This window comes from Sus scrofa, chromosome 1 (genome assembly GCF_000003025.6).
Source record: "Sus scrofa isolate TJ Tabasco breed Duroc chromosome 1, Sscrofa11.1, whole genome shotgun sequence".
Lineage (NCBI taxonomy): Eukaryota > Metazoa > Chordata > Mammalia > Artiodactyla > Suidae > Sus > Sus scrofa.
The window spans coordinates 203,477,846-203,497,122 of record NC_010443.5 but is presented as its reverse complement, the minus strand read 5'-3'; the positions used below and the strand labels follow the sequence as shown (position 1 = coordinate 203,497,122).

Sequence of the window (19,277 nt, the reverse complement as noted above, 5' to 3'; positions counted from 1 at the left end):
TAATACTCATCTTTATAGTCCTCTGCCCCTTCACATCTCTTTTCTCTTTGCGTCTCTTGAATAAAATATCCTTTCTTGAATCTTTCTACTTTCCTCTTTAATAGAGAGTGCAGCTTGGCTTTATGGTATTCGCAGAGTAAACAGTTCTGTCAAAAAGCAGTTTACAAGTCCCAAGAAGAGTGTCTTCATGTATATTTTCTTATTCTCAAATTAAGCTGTAGTAGTCTTTGGCTGCCCTGTTCACTACTTCAGTAAACTTCCTCAGCTCTCTGCCAGGGATCCTTGAGATTCCTGTTTCATTCTTAATGGTTTCTACTCTTGTCTTCCAAATGTGAGATTCTAACGTAGTAGTTCCTAATTGACTTGTCCTTTTATGATGAAATCTAGCCCTCTTCAGTAAACACATTTTCAGAAAAGCCATTGCTGGAGTTCCCGTCATGGTGCCACAGAAACAAATCCGACTAGTAACGATGAGGTTGTGGGTTCGATCCCTGGCCTCGCTCAGTGGGTTAAGGATCTAGCGTTGCCGTGAGCTGTGGTGTAGATCACAGACGTGGCTTGGATCTGGCATTGCTGTGGCTCTGGTGTAGGCCGACAGCAGCAGCTCCAATTAGACCCCTAGCCTGGGAACCTCCATGTGCCACGGGTTCGGCCCTAAAAAGGACAAAAAGGCAAAAGAAAGAAAGAAAAGCCTTTGCTAATAATATTACAGTGTTTTTAATTTTCTTCTCATGCTTTTTTTTTTGTCTTTTTATGGCTGCACCTGCAGCATATGGAAGTTCTCAGGATTGGAGGTGCATCCATAACCTACACCACAGCTCACGGCAATGCCAGCTAGCTCCTTAATGCACTGAGCAAGGCTAGGGATCGAACCTGCAGTGTCATGGTCCCTAGTCAGAATCATGCCACTGCGCCATGCAAGCAACTCCCCCTTCTCATACTTTTTAAAGACTTGGATTTACAGAATCTTTTTTGTTACGCAGGCATCCTAGAGATGCTATCTTTAATTCCTTTGGCATAAAATATAAAACATGAATTTGAAGAAAGCCACTTTTAAATCATGCTTATTTTAAAAATGAATTCCTTCTCAAATTATGGAGACTAATAATCATTCTCTTTTGTGTAAACTTGGTTACTGAAACAAATGGTACACACACACATAGATCTTATGTGGAATAGTTAACAATCCTGGTATTTCAATAATGAATAAGTTTTGAAAATAGTTAACTGAGGCGTTCCTATTTGTGGCTCATTGGATTAAGAACCCAGCTTAGGACCGTGAGGATGTGAGTCTGATCCCTGGTCTCTCTCAGTGGGTTAAGGATCCAGCATTGACACAGGCTGCAGCGTAGGTCACAGACGTGGTTTGGATCTGGTGTTGCTGTGGCTGTGGTAAGGACTGCAGCTGCAGCTCCAATTTGACCCGTAGCCCGAGAACTTCCATATGCTACAAGTGCAGCCGTAAAAAACAGGAAAAAAAGTTTGCTGAGACTCTCAAACCAGAAAAAAGAGAAAATAGCGCTTAATAACTTTGAGAACAATTGAGTAAAATCATTTAAAAATCTCTACCGGTCATAGACTAATATGTTGACTATTAATGCCTTGATGTCATTTTTTGTTAGGTGTGCTATCGAGTAGTAATGCAGCTTTGTGGACTTTGGGGTCATCCTGTTTTAGCAGTGAGAGTTTTATTTGAAATGAAAACAGCTAAGATAAAGCCAAATGCTATTACTTATGGCTATTATAATAAGGTAAGTAGGACTGACATTAGGCAATATATACCGCTTATTAAGGTTGATAATTTTTTATCCCTGTTATTACTTAAACTTCTTTTGGAGGTTTTGGGGTAGAATTCTTGTTATATATTACATGAGTGTGTATTTTTTTAAAAATTCAGATATTCCTAATAATCATTATTTTAACCTTTATTTTACCTTTAGGTAGTTTTGGAGAGCCCGTGGCCTAGCAGTACCCGCAGTGGTATCTTCTTATGGACGAAGGTACGGAATGTGGTACGTGGCTTGGCACAGTTTAGGCAGCCGCTTAAAAATACCGTGCAAAAGTCACAGGTCTCCTCAATATCAGGTAATACATGTAATTGGAAAGATACTCTCTTGCTGAACCATAATCTTTATAGGCGTATGAATTTTTAATTATATGAGGCAGAAAATGTAAATGAAATTCTACTTGTTATTTTCATATACTACTAAAGATAGAGGTTGCCTTAGTCCAAAATTATTTTCTTCTCTCAGAAGTATAGAAAGTGTTCTGCAACTTTAAATGAACTGTGAGTCACTCATGTTTAGTTTCAGAGATTATCAGCGCATGAGTTATTGAACTGCTGTTGTCCTTATCTTTAGCTCCTCAGAGAGCCACAGGTGGAAGTGATGGGGACACGGTGAGCCACGGTAGCATGGATAGTTCTAATGATGTGTATGGTGGGGAGCACACGGTCTTCGTCAGAGATTTAATCAGACTGGATTCCACTGATAATCATTCTAGCACAGGTACTAAAATCTGAATTTTGCTAACCTTCACTTATTCTCATGTTAAGGCTTTCTTTTTATTTATTTATTTATTTATTTATTTATTTTTCTGCTTTTTATGGCCACACCTGCAGCATATGGAACTTCCCAGGCTAGAGGTTGAATCGGAGCTATAGCTGCCAGCCTACGCCACAGCCACAGCAACACAGGATCTGTGCTGCGTCAGCGACCTATACCACAGTTCACGGCAACACCAGATCCTTAACCCACTGAGCAAGGCCAGGGCTTGAACCTGTGTCCTCATGGATCATAGTTGGGTACGTTAACCTCTGAGCCACAAAGGGAACTCCAAGACTTTGATTTTTTTTAAAAAAAGCTTTTTACCTTCCTCTCTCAAGTTTGTGCAATACGAGTATGTTAAATATATATAAATAAGGAGAGAAAGTACACCTCTGATGGCAGATCACTTCTCCTTATTTAGGATAGCATAAAATTAACTTTGGAGTGTGGTGCAAAAGGCTCTTACATGTTGCTTTTTTGTGTTTGTTCATCATTAATTTGTGAAAAAATATATAATTGTTAGGAAGTGTAAAATGAGGAACTTGACTCTTAGTGACACAATTTTTTATTAAGTGAAAAATATTTATTAAAGATTTGAAGTTATAAATATTAAAGAGGGAAGAAAACAAGTCACATGCCATGAAAAAAAGTATTCTTTGCATAGTCATTAAATGGCAGTCTTTAAAATCTGAGAAACTACTGAAGCTACTTTTATATACAAAGCTATGGGCATAACCTCTGTCCTTTGAAGTTAGAAATAAGTGTAATTAAAGTAGTATGTCAAACAGATATGTATGTGTTGCACATCCTTCTTCTTGTGTTTTTCTTTCTGGTTGTTGTTATTGTTAATATCTCAAGCTTTTCTTTAAAAGGAATTCTGAGTCTAATTCCTATGCTTCATCTGATGAACTTGTCTCAATGACTGAAGTTTCCTTTTCTCTGCTCTTTGTTGCTCTGCTTTTTGCTCTGTGCTGTTTCTTGGTGCTGCATTTGTCCTTGGCTGTCATGGTGTGGGGTGCAGACAGACTTGTATGACGTGGAGCTATGGATACACGTGTGCGTTAATTCTACCTTTGAATGTTAACCACTTCAGGTAATTTCCTATTTATTAGGTTAAATTTTGCTGACATGCAGGGGTGGGGGAGAGAGGTTTTAAGTATTGTTACAGATGGAAACAATTTTAGTTTTCTTGGCCTTTTCTCCTTTAGATAGATGTAATCATATATGTATATTATTGAAAATTTCCAACTAACACTTTATGATTAGTTTGTAAACCATATTTGTTGACTTATTTGAAAATATACTATGTCTTGCTACAATTCGTATTTTGAGGCTGGTACAGCATCATTGTGTCAAATAGTTTTATGGGCGTTAAAGATTTTCCGTAATTTAGTTGTTAAGGTGGTTTTTGCTTGCTAAAACTGATCTGCTAACTTTTGTATTAACAACTACTCCCTGGCTCAGTTCCCCTCATGGCTCAGTGGAAGTGAATCCAACTAGAAACCATGCGGTTGCAGGTTCAACCCCTGGCCTTGCTCAGTGGATTAAGGATCCGGTGTTGCCGTGAGCTGTGGTATAGGTTGCAGACATGGCTCAGACTTGGCGTTGCTGTGTCTCTGGCATAGGCCAGCAGCTATAGCTCTGATTAGACCCCTAGCCTGGGAACCTCCTTGTGCCATGGCTGCGGCCCTAAAAAGACAAAAGGCAAAAAACAAACAAACAAAAACTACTCCCATAATTACAGAAAAATTATGAATTGGTGAAAATCAACATAAAGCTATAAGTTACAATCCTGTATGTAAATTAAATTTCTTTGAACATGTAGGAATTTTTACAAGGCTTTCATTTTACAACCACTTTATTTCCTCCTGTATTTTTCCTAATGCTTATAGAAAAAATTGATTTCATATATTAAAAAAATAAAATAATTTTATGGTATGAAACCATTTCGCCAGGAATAGTAATATTGATGATGACAGTGATGATAATAAACACTCTCCTTATCCCTTGGGTTTTTTTAACTTGTCTCCTTCAGTGGGAAGAAACTAGTAATTCTGGAAAATTGCATTAAGACTCTAAGAGTTGAGAAAGAAACTTTGGATCCCTTTTCAGCTACATTTCAAATGACTGAAGCCCTGATACTGAATTTACAGTGATTATGTATCTCTATGGAGTTTCTGGTGATGTCACCTGATACTTTTGGAGACTTCCAGGCCAGATGCTTAAGTTACTCTTTTCATTAAAGATTATCTTACAGCATCTTTCCACTTGGTACCTGATACTGAGTGGGGCATATCTGGGTTTGATCGGTTTACTCACTTCCCAGTCTAGTGTCCATCATGGCATTGTAATGCTTTACTAGACTTGCTGAAGTATAATTAATTCTTTTGTTTTATGGCAAACCCAAAGTTTGAATGGCAGTTTAACAAGTGTAGAAAGTGGAAGGCACTACATTTTTTGTAATATGTGCTTTTCATTGACATCCTTCATAACGATCCCCTAGGTAACTCAGTCTTAAATGACAGAACATTAAAGCTAAAATAGACTTTTAAGAATGTATTTTGAAATAATTTTAAACTTACTAAATGTTTCAAGAATAGTGCAAAGAGCTCTTGAATAACTTTTATCTAGATTCACTCAGTTCTAGTTTGACACATTTGCTATATCATTTTCTTTCTGTGCACATGCACACATTTTTTCCCTAAATTATGTCCGAACAGGTTGTCTACATCTTTGCCTTTTACCTTTTACTTCAGTGCTATTTGCTCCTACATAACCGCAGTATAGTTTCCAGATTCAGGGAAATGTTGATATGTTACTTTAATGTATAGTCTATATTCCAGTTTTGTCAACTGTAATGTCCTTTGTGGGACTTTAACTCTTCCCTCTCTTTAGTCTCCTTTAATCTGGAACAGTTCCTCACCTTTTCTTTGTCATGAAATTTCATGACCTGGACCTTTTTGAAGAATGTCTAGTTATTTTGTGCAGAGCTCCCAAATTTGAGTTTGTCTGATGTTTTCCTGTGGTTAGGTTATGCATCTATGGCTGTGCTACAAAAATGATGTTATATTCTTCTGAGATTATCACATCCTAGAGGCACACAATGTCTGTCTGCCCCCATTGGTGTTGTTAATTTCGATCACTTGGTGTCAGTATTTGGCTTCTGTTAGTTACTCTTATCCCTCTTGCAGATAATAAGCTATCTATGAGGAGACATCTGAGACTATGCAATAATATCTTCCTTTTAATCACACTTTCTCTTAAATTTAGCATCCATTGATGATTCTTGCCTGGACCAGCCTTTACTACGATGGTTAAAAGGTGGCGATCTTGCCAGCTCTATCTATTCTCCTCTCACATTTGTGAGATGGTATTGTGTTTAATGTTGTTTAGACATGCCCCTGTTATGTTTTTGAACACTTCCTTTCTTGCATAACAAAATGTCCCTGGCTTATACCTTCCATGCCTGAGATCTGGAATCAGACATTTCTTCAAGGATCCCAGATTCCTTCTAATGGGCAGTAGATTTTAGAAACCAAAATCTGGGCTCTGGGAATGCTTACTGCCTCTGGGTGTTTTTGTTTAGACTTTTTTTTAACAGAGCTAAAAAAAAAAAAAGTCTATATATTTTAGAAATACTTCTAATTCCAAATCTGCCCCACAGGTTTTTCTTTGCCTTCCTTCATTTCATTTAAAAAAAAAAAAAATCTGTCTTCTGGGAGTTCCCACTGTGGCTCAGTGAGTTACAAACCCAACTAGCATCCATGAGGATGTGGGTTCAATCCTTGGCCTCACTCGGTTAAAGATCCGCCGTTGCCATGAGCTGCCATGAGCTGCGCTGTTGCCAGACGCAGCTTGGATCCCATGTGGCTGTGGCTGTGGCATAGGCCAGTAGCTGCAGCTCCAATTCAACCCCTAGCCTGGGAGCTTCTATATGCCCAAGATGTGGCCCTAAAAAAAAAAAAAAAAAAAAAAAAAGTGTTTGTTTTTTTTTTTAAATGTGTTTTCTCCCACAATAAGAATCTTAGCTCCCAACGTCATCACATATACTCATTTGCTCAGTCCCACAGTCCGCATAAAACCATTTCAGAATTGTTACACCCTGTGAGAAACAAACTAAGGAGGAGTTCAAGACTTGACTATTATCCCCCAAGCTTAGGGTATATACTCAAAACAATGTGTTAAAAGTTACTTTGATATGGTCCTAAGGAAAAAAAAAAAAAAAGGTTACTTGGGGAGTTCCCACTGTGCCACAGTGGGATTCCCCAGAGTCTCTAGAGCATGGGAATGCAGTTCCATCAGGTTTAAACCCCAACCCTGCGCTGTGGGTTAAAGATCCAGCTTTGCCCCAGCTGTGGCTCAGATCTGATCTTTGGCCCAGGAACTCCATATTCCTTGGGGCAGCCAAAAATTAAAAATTAAAAAATTATTTGGATTAGTCCTCCCCTGTCCTTTCAGTGTGGTTATGTTATTCATAAACAGTTGGTTCCGTTCATTTCTGCATGCATTCAATTTTAGTTACATTCCACCCCTCAGTTTTGTTGATTTAATTTTCTGAATATATGGAAATTAATACATTGCCAAAAATAAAAACAATACAGTAACCATATTTAGAGAAGTTTCCTTTCTCCTTATCCCTTCCATCCTGTTTTTCCCCATTTCTAGTTTCATAGTTTTCTAATTTATTCTTCTTTCATTTTCTTTTGCAGAAATAAGCAGATATATGTTTATTTCCACTTCTTTCTTACGCAAATATTTCATTCTATAGGTGTACTCCAAAAGAAACTTTGAAAACATCTTATCCAAATCTATTAATTTTATAGATGAGGAAATTAAGATTCAGTGCTTCAAAGTGTATAATGGTTTTTAGTCTTTGATTGTTTCTATTTCTGCTCTTCTTTACTTCTTATCATTATTTTAAAATGTTGTGTGTCCTTTGTGAGCTTTCTTCTTTTGCTACAAGTTTATTTGTATATATTGGTGGAATTTTCTTTTGACATTTTATAGCTGGACTATAAACATATAGAAATATTTATATGTCAGCTTTCATTCTTCTTAACAGGTGGTCAGTCTGACCAAGGCTATGGGTCTAAGGATGAACTCATAAAGGATGATGCAGAAATTCATGTGCCTGAAGGACAAGTATCAGGAGACTTGATAACTAAAACAAAAGTGCAAACAGAAGGTTAAGTACTGTTATTTACTTACTAGCTTTACTTAGAAAAATACCTTTAAAGTCTTATTTGATATGTTTGGTGATAATTTCCAGAAATATAAAGTCTTAGCTTATAAGATATTATGTACTATTTTTATGTGATAGATTTTGGTAGTCCCTTGAATTTTAGAATATAAGAGACCTTTAGAGACTCTGTAGATCAGCCCTCAGTTTTGTAGGAAGCTGCAACCCATCAAGATACTCATGTCAGCGTTAAATAACTACTTTGTGACAGAACCATGACCAAACTTTGAGCCATCAAACTTGTATTCCAGGGCCCCTTTTATTTTAAAATGCTCTTTCTCTAGAAGTCCTTCAAATATCTATGTGGTTCTTGTTCATTGGTAGGTTCAAATATAGTCTGTGTAGTTTTTTGTTGTTTTTTAGGAGACTCATTGAGATAGATATGTAGTATTTATTTTCTGGAAGTATGGAGGAATGTTTTGGCTTTATGATATAAAATGTTTTCTATCCTCTTAACAAAAGTGCACTTTAATGATGTCATTTATCTCTAGAATTATGCAAAAGCAAGTCCCTTTCCTACCTGACGAGTGATGAGGAATGTGACTGAAGGCCAAAGCCTTCATTTATTTGCTTAGAAATGTTCAGGTTAGGATTATGAATGCTAAAATAAAGCATTTATTTCAGTCAATACTGATAGCATTTATGGAATAAATCAGTAATAAAGTAGTCACATACTCATCCTCATCTAGAGAAAAAATATATAAAATATATTTTTAAAATATCTGATTTATGTTATTGGAAAAAATAGGACTGTTAACATTCAAATATTTTTTTTCCTAGAAGGGTGTGATGTTTCTGCTGTTGTGGTTAAATCTTCACAACCTAGTGCAGAGCCACAGAGTCCTACTGATCCTCCTGCATGGGGCAGCAGTATTGTGAAAGTTCCATCTGGTATATTTGATGTCAAAGGCAGGAAAAATAGCACTGGTGAGTCTTTATGTATTGGTTATTAAATATTTAAAATATACTTCTATAGATAGACACGTGTCTTAATGACTTTAAATTGCTGACTTAATTGTGCTGGATATGTTAAAGAGCCAGGAGTAAGTTGAATCCTTTTAGAAAAGGTGTGAAGCAGGAATTCCCGTTGTGGCTCAGTGGTTAACAAATTTCACTAGGAACGATGAGTTTGTGGGTTCCATCCCTGGCCTTGCTCAGTGGGTTAAGGATCCGGCGTTGCCGTGAGCTGTAGTTTAGGTTGCAGATGCGGCTTGGATCCCACATTGCTGTGGCTCTGGTGTAGGCAGGCCAGCGGCTACAGCTCCGATTCAACCCCTAGCCTGGGAACCTCCATATGCTGTGGAAGCGGTTCAAGAAATGGCAAAAAGACAAAAAGACAAAAAAAAAAAAAAAAAAAAAAAAAAAAAAGACAGAAAGAAAAGATGTGAAACAGAAGTTAAAAATAGTTATTTAAAGAGGTTTCACTTGTAAAAGGAAGGATATTAAGTGTGTTTTGTTGTTACTTGGATACCTTTTCTTACTGTAGTGCCTGCTCCAGGTTCGGTTCTTCTTTCTTATGGTTGATAAGGAGAGGGGACTGTAGGACAGCCCTCCTATACTTATTCGGAATAGAGAGGCAGGGATGTGACCAAATTCCAGAGGGTTTCTGCATGGCAGGGTAATTCCAGTGCCTGAAGGGAAGTGGAAGAAAAAATTCGCATCACTTATGTTCCACACAGAAATAGCAGTGGGTCTTTTAATTTTGGCCCATTTATTATGGATACCCCGAGCTACTTCTTAATTTAAAGATTAAGTATTTTAATGAATAATTCTATTGTGTGATTCCCATGAATTTATTACTTTCAATTATGTTGTAGGCCTCCCAGGTTACCCTTAAGGTGTATATCCAAGTATATGATTTTAAAAGACAATGAAATTGGCCTATGTCATTTGCCCTTTGTTAGTAGTAGCTACAGTCACTTCTCTAAAGTCACCTGCCATGTCTGTAAGTGTATCTGTTGTATGACCTTATTTGCTCAGCTTTTTAAATCAATGTGGAAAAATTCCTTATTCCTAGAGTCTTTTTCTTTTTGTATTGTTGTGATACCAACTTTAGTTCTTTTGCAGGGGTGTTTTGCTCAAGAGGTGGCGCTAATTGTTTTTAGAAAAAAATAATTAATACATATTTTCTGTATCCCATTTTCCCAGCCTATTGGGGCAGAGTTTTCTTCATTAAACCTTTATAATCATCTCAATGAGATGGACATGGTCTGGGGACTGGTGTTTTTCCTTCCCTTTTTATTGATCTTATTTCCATGTTACATCGTGATATGGGAAGATTTTTTTTTTTTTTTTTTTTTTTGCTTTTTATTTCTTTTCTCTTTTGTCTTTTTAGGGCCGCACCCGCGGCATATGGAAGTTCCCAGGCTCAGGGTCACATCAGAGCTACAGCTGCAGCTTACACCACAGCCACAGTAATGGGGAATCTGAGCCGCAACTGTGACCTACACCACAGCTCATGGCAACTCTGGATCCCCGACCCACTGAGCAAGGCCAGGGATTGAATCCGCATCCTCAAGGATACTAGTTGGATTCTTTTCTGTGCCACAATGGTAACTCCAGAAGATTTATCTTATTAAGATAGGAGGAGGTGGTAATGAAGCTTTTGCCAATATATCAGTCAATTTTACTTTAAAATTGAACTAAATGTGCTATGAAATTATTAGAAATAATATGAGAACAAGCAAATTGCAAAGATCTTTTTCTCAAGTATTGGTAAAAGATTTCAAAGCAGCTACAAACTTTAGAGTTACAGAATAGGCTAATTTAATTCCCTTAAAAACTTTAAAAAATACCTCTAAATGCTTATTTTAATTGGAATTATTATGATTACTAGTAGATACCAATTTGGAATTTTTTTTTTTTTGTCTTTTTTTTTTCCATTTCTTGGGCTGTTCCTGCAGCATATGGAGGTTCCCAGGCTAGGGGTTGAATCGGAGCTGTAGCCGCTGGCCTACGCCAGAGTCATGGCAATGCGGGATCCGAGCTGTGTCTGCGGCCTACATCACAGCTCATGGCAACACCAGATCCTTAACCCACTGAGCAAGGCCAGGGATCAAACCCACAACCTCATAGTTCCTAATCAGATTCGTTTACCACTGAGCCATGAGGGAACTCCAACACAGAATATATTTCTTAAATTGAATGTAAAATTCTTAAAATATAAGAAATGTTTATAGATGTATACTTACTGATAAATGTGAGATCTTTTAGTGAACAGTGTGGGTATATACTGCATGATCTTTTCTTAAAATGTGTGTGTATGTGCATAGAGGATGAAAGGCAGATGGTACATTAAAATCTCTGAGAGGCAGGGTTGAATGGGAGGTTTTTTTTTTTTTTTTTTTGCACTTTTTCTGTATATCATCTCAACTTTCTGAATATTTTTACTCTGAGTATGTATCACTTTCAAAAATCAGAAAATAAAACATTTTTATTAAAGTTACATCAGAAAGTGAAGATTTATTTTTAATATTGTACGTCCTCTTTTTCAGGTAGTACATCAAATGTATTGTTTTCTACTCAAGATCCAATTGAGGACGCAGTCTTTGGTGAAGTTGCTAATCTCAAGAAGAATGGTGAAAGAGGAGAAAAAAGACAAAAGCATTTTCCAGAGAGAAGTTGTAGTTTTAGTTCTGAAAGTCGAGCAGGAATGTTGCTTAAGAAGAGCAGTTTGGATTTGAATTCAAGTGAAGTGGCTATCATGATGGGAGCAGATGCCAAGATTCTCACAGCAGCACTGAGGAGTCCTAAGACGTCTCCACTTCATGTTGCAAGAACCCATAGCTTTGAGAGCGTTAGCTGTCATCCAGCTGACACTAGGACTCGTGTATCTGAGAGCACTTGGGATTCTGAGCACAGATCTTTATCCGTGTTAGAGATGCTTGAGGAAAGCCAAGAGTTGCTGGAACCTGTGGTTGATGAAAATGTAGCTAAAACTACTATGACAAAGGATACCTGTGATAGCCTACAACAGGATAGTAATCAGTCCAGAGACTTGAAAGGAGGATCCAAAGATCTAGTAAATAAAAGAGGTAGTTTATATGGTGTTGCTAAAGCTGTTGAGAGGGAAGATGTTGAAACTGGGTTAGATCCTTTGTCGCTTTTAGCCACTGAATGTGTAGGAGAAAAAACTGATTCAGAAGAAAAGTTACTTTCTCCAGTTATTGCACGTAATCTGGCTGATGAAATCGAAAGCTATATGAATCTCAAGAGTCCCCTGGGTAGCAAGTCTTCTAGTATGGAATTACATGGAGAGGGAAACAGAGAGCCTGGCACTACCACTGCATTTATTCACCCTCTGGAGAGGAGATCAAGCCTACCTTTAGATCATGGTTCATCAGCACAGGAAAGTCCTGAAAGTGAAAAGAGCTCCCCTGCAGTGTCTAGGTCTAAAACTTTTACTGGGCGTTTCAAGCAACAAACTCCCTCTCGAGGTCATAAAGGACAATCTACTTTATCAGCACTGATGCGTTCTTCACCACATGGCTCATTGGGTTCTGTGGTAAATTCTTTGTCAGGGCTAAAGCTGGACAGTATACTCTCAGGGCCCAAGATGGATGTGCTAAAATCTGGTATGAAACAAGCAGCAACAGTAGCCAGTAAGATGTGGGTAGCCGTAGCATCTGCTTATAGCTACTCAGATGATGAGGTGAGAATGTTTTATGTGTGTCATTTATTTGATATTGCAATATTTGGGGGGTTTTTTTGTTGTTTTTACTTTTTAGGGCCGCATTCATGGCATATGGAAGTTCCCAGGCTAGGGGTCTAATCGGAGCTACAGCTGCCAGCCTACACCACAGCTCACTGCAGCGCTGGATCCTTTACCCACTGAACAAGGCCAGGGATCGAACCTACAACCTCATGGTTCCTAGTTGGATTCTTTTCCAGTGCACCACAATGGGAACTCCCGGAGTATTATTATATATAAAATATCATTTTTAGAGATTTCTGGAAACTTTTGTTTTTTATATTTCAAGATGTATATCTTATTTCTTTCTTGAAATTACTTGAATATACTTATTTATAAGGAATTAATGAAGGAATAGAATATCAGGACTGCTTTATAATTCCACAAATCAGCTTAAACTAGCACATTGTCTCTTTCTTTGAAATAACTAATGATTAATGTTTGACTTAATAATAATGCCGTGTTATATTTGCATAACACTTCATTTTTTATGTAACTTTCATTTGTGTTCTCTCTTTAATATATATGAAGTCCCCACAACTTAATTGATAAATTTCAAAGTTCATAACAAAAACTGACTTTTTTATTGAAGTACAGTTGATTTACAATACTGTATTCATTTCAGGTATACAGCATTGTGATTCAGTTTTTGCACATTATATTCCATTATTGATTAAGATAATGAGTATACTTCCCCATGCTAGACAGTAAATTCTTACTGCTTATCTATTTTATATATAGTAGTTTGTGTCCATTAATCCCATACCCATAATTTGTCTCTCTCCACCTCCTCTTTGGTAAAACCATAGACTCTACTCTGAGTCTGTTTCTGTTTTATATATATATATATTCATTTGTATTTTTTTAGATTCCACATATGAGTGGAGTGGAATCATAGAGTATCATATAGTGTTTGTCTTTCTCTGTATGACTTTTTCACTAAGCGTAATATTCTCTAGATCTATCCATGGCAAATTTTCGTTCTTTTTAATGGCTGAGTAATATTCATGTGTGGGTGTATGTCATCTTAATCCATCTGTCTGTTGATGGGCACTTGGGTTGCTTCCATATCTGTGGAATACATGGCTGTTACATGTAGCATTTCTATGAACACTGGAGTGCATGTATCTTTTTGAAATAGTGTTTTTGTTTTTTCTGGATATATGCCCAGGCGTGGAATTGCTGGATCATATAACTCTATTTTTAGCTTTTTAAGGAACCTCCATGTTGCTTTTCTGTAGTAGCTGTACCAGTTTACTTTTCCAAAAACAGTGTATGGGGGTTCCTTCTTTGCCATATCCTGTACAACATTTGTCATTTGTAGACTTTTTGATGATGGCCATTATAGCACATATGAAGTGATATCTCATTGTGGTTTTGATTTACATTTCTCCAATAATTAATGGTAATCGGTATCTTTTCATGTTCCTGTTAGCCATCTGTATGTCTTTTTGGGGAAAATACCTATTCAAGTCTTCTGCCCATTTTTCGATTGGATTTAGTTTTACGGTATTAAGTTGTATTAGCTGTTTGTATATTTTGGGTCAATTGCATCATTTGCAAATAATTTCCCCTGCCCATAGCTTGTCTTTGCAATTTGTTGATAGTTTCCTTTGCTATGCAAAATTGTATATTTTGGGTCAATTGCATCATTTGCAAATAATTTCCCCTGCCCATAGCTTGTCTTTGCAATTTGTTGATAGTTTCCTTTGCTATGCAAAATATCATAAGTTTGCTTAGGTCCCATTTGTTAATTTTTGCTTTTATTTCTTTGCCTTGGGAAAATGAGCTAAGAAAATATTGCTACAGTTTATGCTAAAGAGTGTTTAACCCAAGTTTTCTTCTAGGAGTTTTATAGTGTCATATCTTATGTTTAGGTCTTTATAAAACATTTTGAGTTTATTTTGTGTATCATGTGATAGAATCTCTAATTCCATTGTTTTACATGTAGCTATCCAGCTTTCCCAGCACCATTTTGTTTTTTTTTTTCCATTTTAAAAAATTTTATTGAAGTATAGTTGATTTACAAGTTGTGACAATTTCTGCTATACAACAGAGTGATTCAGTTACACATATACATACATCCATTCTTTTTCAGATTCTTTTCCCATATAGATTATCACAGAATATTGATTGGGTAGAGTTCCCTGTGCTATACAGCAGGTCTCCATTGGCCAGTCATTCAGTATACCACAGTGTGCATGTGCCAGTCTCAAATCCCCAGTTCACCTCTACCCCTACCCCACCTATCTCTTTTGGTAACCATAAGTTTGTTTACAAAGTCTATGAGTCTGTTTCTCTTCTGCAATAACAGAATTCTGTTGTTTCACATGCAGCTATCCAGCTTTCCCAGCACCACTTGTTGAAGAGACTTCCCCACTGTATATTCTTGCCACCTTTATCATAGATTAATTGGCTGTCAGTGCATTGGTTTATTTTTGGGTTCCCTACTCAGTTCCACTGATCTTTGTATCTGTTTTGAGGCCAGTACCATGATGTTTTGATTATTGGAGCTTTGAGGTTTGGTCTGAAGTCTAGGATGTTTATACCTCCCATTTTTTCTTTTTTCTCAGGATTACTTTGGGAATTCTGGGCCTTTTTATGATTCCATATAAATTTTAGGATTATTTGATCTATCTCTGTGAAAAATTTCATTGGTATTTTGATAGGGGTTGCAATCCGTAGATTGCTTTGGGTAGTACGTCCATTTTGTTTGTTTGTTTCTGTTTTTTGTTTTTTAGGGGTGTACCCATGGCATATGGAGGTTCCCAAGCTAGGAATCTAATCAGAGCTATAGCTGCCAGCCTACGCCACAGCCACAGCAACCCAGGATCCAAGCCACCTCTGCCACCTATACCACAGCTCATAGCAAAGCCAGATCCTTAACCCACTGAGCGAGGCCAGGGATTGATCCTGAATCCTCTTGGATTCTAGTTGGGTTCATTACTGCTGAGCCAACTCCTGGATGCAGTTTGAAATGAGATTGTTTTTTTAACTTTATGATATTTCATTATTAGTGTATAGAAATGCAACTGATTTCTATATATTAATCTTATATCTTGCAACCTTGCTGAATTCACTTATTCTAAGTTTTAGAATAAGGGCTTTATGGAGTTCTCTACATAGAGTATCATGTCATCTCCTCCCTTCCAATTGGATACCTTTTTCCCTCCTTTTTCTTGTGTGATTACTGTGGCTATGACTTCAAATACTATGTTAAATAGGAGTGGAAAGAGTGGACATCCTTGTCTTGTTCCTTAATGTAACAGAAAGGCTTTCAGCTTTTCATATGGAGTATTATGTTGGCTGTGGGTTTGTCATAAATGACCTTTAATATGTCGAGATGTGTTTCTGTTATACCCACTTTGATGAGGTTTTTTATGATGAATGGATGTTGAATTTTTTAAGATGTATTTTTACTTTTATTTTTTAATTACTCAATAAATTTTATTACATTTATAGTTGTACAGTAATCATCACAACCAAATTTTATAGCATTTCCATCCCAAACCCTCAGTGCATTCCCCCACCCCCTGAATGGATGTTGAATTTTGTCAGATATTTCTTCAGTGTCTACTGAGGTGATCATTTGGCTTTTGTTTTTCCTTTTGTGGTGTGTCACAGTGATGGGATTTGTGTATATTGAACTATCCTTATGACCCTGAAATAAGTCAAGCTTGATCATGGTGTATGATCCTTTATATATACTGTTGGATTTGGTTGGCTAATGTTTTTTGTTTTTTTGTGTTTTTTTGTTTGTTTTTTTTTGTTTTTGTTTTTGTTTTTTTGCTTTTTAGGGGCGCACCCACAGCATATGGAGGTTCCCAGGCTGGGGGTCTAATCAGAGCTGTAGCTGCTGGCCTGTACCACAGCTGCAGCAACAAGGGATCTGAGCTGCATCTGCAACCTACACTGCAGCTCACAGCAATACCGGATCCTTAACCCACTGAGCGATGCCAGAGATCGAACCTGAAACCTCATGGTTCCTAGTCTGATTCATTGCCACTGCACCATGATGGGAACTGCTGGTTTGCTAATATTTTGATGAGGATTTTTGCATCTATACTCATTAAAGATATTGGCCTGTACTTTTCTTTTTTTATAGAGTCTTTGTCTGGTTTTGGCACTAGAGTAATGGTGGTCTTGTAGAATGAATTTGGGAGTTCTCTCTCCTCAGAATAGTTTGAGAAGTATAGGTATAAGTTCTTTCTATGTTTGGTAGAATTCCCCAGTGAAGTCATCTGGTCCTCAATTTTTGTTTGCAGTTAGTCTGTTTTTGGGGGGTTTTTTAAAAAATTATTTTATTACCAATTTTATTTCATTTTTACTAAGTCTGTTAAAATTGTCTGTTTCTTCTTGACTCAGTCTTGGTAGTGGTATGTTTCTAGAAGTTCGTCTCCTTTAGATTGTCCAGTGTGTTGGCATAAAAATGTCCTTCATATTCTTTTATGATTTGTTTGTATTTCTGTGTAGTTATTGCTATTTCTCCTCTTTCATTTCTTATTTTGTTTATTTGGGTTCTTTCTCTTTTTTTCTTGGTAAGCGTGGCAAGAGGACATCAGTTTTGTTTTATCTTTTCAAATATCAGCTCTTGGTTTCTTTATCTTTTCTTTCTGTCATTTTAATCTCTATTTTATTTATTTCCTCTCTGATCTGTATTATTTCCTTTCCTCTGCTGACATTGGGCTTTGCCTGTTCTTTTTCTAATTCTTTGAGGTGGTAGGTGTGGTTGAGATTTTTGTTTCTTGAAGAGGCCTATATTGCTGTAATTTTCCCTCTTAGTATTGCTTTTGCTAGGTCCCATAGATTTTATTTTATTTTGGCCATGTGTGTGGCATGCAGAAGTTCTCAGGCCAGGTGTGGAACCTCCACCTCAGCAGTCACAATGTACTGAGCCACCAAGGAACTCCCCATAGATTTTATAAAGTTATGTTTTCATTTTCATTTGTCTCAAAGTGTTTTCTGATTTATTTTTATCATTGACCCATTGGTTTTTTTAGTAGCATGTTGTTTAGTCTCCACATGTTTGTTCTTTTTCCATTTTTCTTTCTGTAGTTGATTTCTAGTTTTATACTGTTGTAAGAAAAGATGCTTGGTATGATTTCTCCTCTTAAATTTGTTGAGACTTGTTTGTGACTTAGTATGTGGTCTGTCCTGGAGAACCTTCCACGTGCACTTGAAAAGAATGTGTATTTTCTTGGTTTTGGATATCCTTTAGGTATGAATTAAGTCTGTCTGGTCTGTTGTGTCATTTAGGACTTCTGTTGCCTTATTGATTTTTTTTGTCTGGATGATCCGTTCATTGATGTCAGTGGGGTCTTAAAGTTTCCTACTGTTAGTATCAGTTTCTCCTTTTGTGTCTGTTCGTAGTATTTGTTTTATTTATGTGCTCTTGTATTGGATGCATTTGTTAAAGAGTGTGTAATATCTTCTTCCTATATTGATCCCTTTATCATTATATAATGCCCTCTTGTCTTTTCTATAGCCTTTGAAAAACTGCCGGTTCTTTTAAAAATCTTCATAAAGAAAATTGTTAGATGTTTTTATGAAAATAGGAATTGGGAAATTTTGCTTTTTTTTTTTTTTTTTTTTTTTTTTTGTCTTTTTGTCTTTTTTTGTCTGTTGTTGTTGTTGTTGTTGTTGTTGCTATTTCTTGGGCCGCTCCCACAGCATATGGAGGTTCCCAGGCTAGGGGTCCAATTGGAGCTGTAGCCACCGGCCTACACCAGAGCCACAGCAACGCGGGATCCGAGCCGCGTCTGCAACCTACACCACAGCTCACGGCAACGCCGGATCGTTAACCCACTGAGCAAGGGCAGGGACCGAACCCGCAACCTCATGGTTCCTAGTCGGATTCATTAACCACTGCGCCACGACAGGAACTCCTGCTTATTTGTTTTATAGAAGTGTAATTCAAACTTAACCTTTGTGTTCAAAGAATTATATAGTACTTGGATACTTTAGTAGAAAATAAAGACATCTGTAATTGTTCACTATTATTATAACACTATGTTCTAGGTACTGTCATAAGCTATATGTCTATTCTGATATATGAATATGTATGTATACAGATATATATTTATTCAATTTTCATAAAAACCCTGTAAATTTCTACTATTTCTATCCCATTTTATAGATGAAGTATCTTGATATTTAGAGAGATTAGCTTCTCCAAGTCACACAATTAGCAAGTGACTGAACTAGAACTTGAAGTTTAGGACTCTAGGGTCTATGTTCTCTTCTTAACCACTATAGTAACAAAGAAGGGAGCAAGGTCTTAGAAGAGGTTCCAGTGGGGGTCTGTCCACAAAGGGCAAAGCAGGTGATATCTAAGTTGAGTTTTTATGGATAAGTTTGAAATTTGGGGTTAGTCATAGTGATAAAGCAGAACTTGTATCTGAAAGAATAATGTGAAAAATGATAGAGGCTTAAAAATATTATGCATCTTCAAGATAGTATAATCAGTTTCAGAGTGCTAAAGTTCTAAGTAGGAATTGGAGACCCAGGAAACAAAATTGAACAAATAAGAGTTTGTATACCATGCAAAGGAAAACTACATAGACAAACTATTATTTGAATTAAGAGTACAATATTGAGTATTATAAGACAAATAGTAATAAAATTTAAATACAAATTTTGTTTTTAAAGAACTTACAGGGTCAGTTCAGGAAAGACAAAAGTAAAATAGGTTCAAAAGCATCTTAACCTGGTATTATGTTAAACAAAAAAACACAAAAAAACCAGCGAGCCATTTCATTTTTGAAATTATATCTAACAGTGTGGTGTTTTTTGTTTTTTTGGT

At 36.8% G+C, this 19,277-nt stretch overlaps 1 protein-coding gene across 2 annotated transcripts in view; it reads left to right on the top strand.

The window, feature by feature from the left end:
* DENND4C (DENN domain containing 4C) overlaps positions 1-19,277 on the top strand; it is a 151,467-nt gene that overhangs the window by 104,176 nt on the left and 28,014 nt on the right. For both annotated transcript variants that reach the window (XM_021063184.1, XM_021063185.1), the window contains 6 exons: positions 1,623-1,751; positions 1,941-2,085; positions 2,361-2,507; positions 7,609-7,731; positions 8,566-8,712; positions 11,280-12,436. In XM_021063184.1, coding sequence (XP_020918843.1) covers positions 1,623-1,751; positions 1,941-2,085; positions 2,361-2,507; positions 7,609-7,731; positions 8,566-8,712; positions 11,280-12,436 — 1,848 coding nt within the window. The remainder of the gene's footprint in view (positions 1-1,622; positions 1,752-1,940; positions 2,086-2,360; positions 2,508-7,608; positions 7,732-8,565; positions 8,713-11,279; positions 12,437-19,277) is intronic.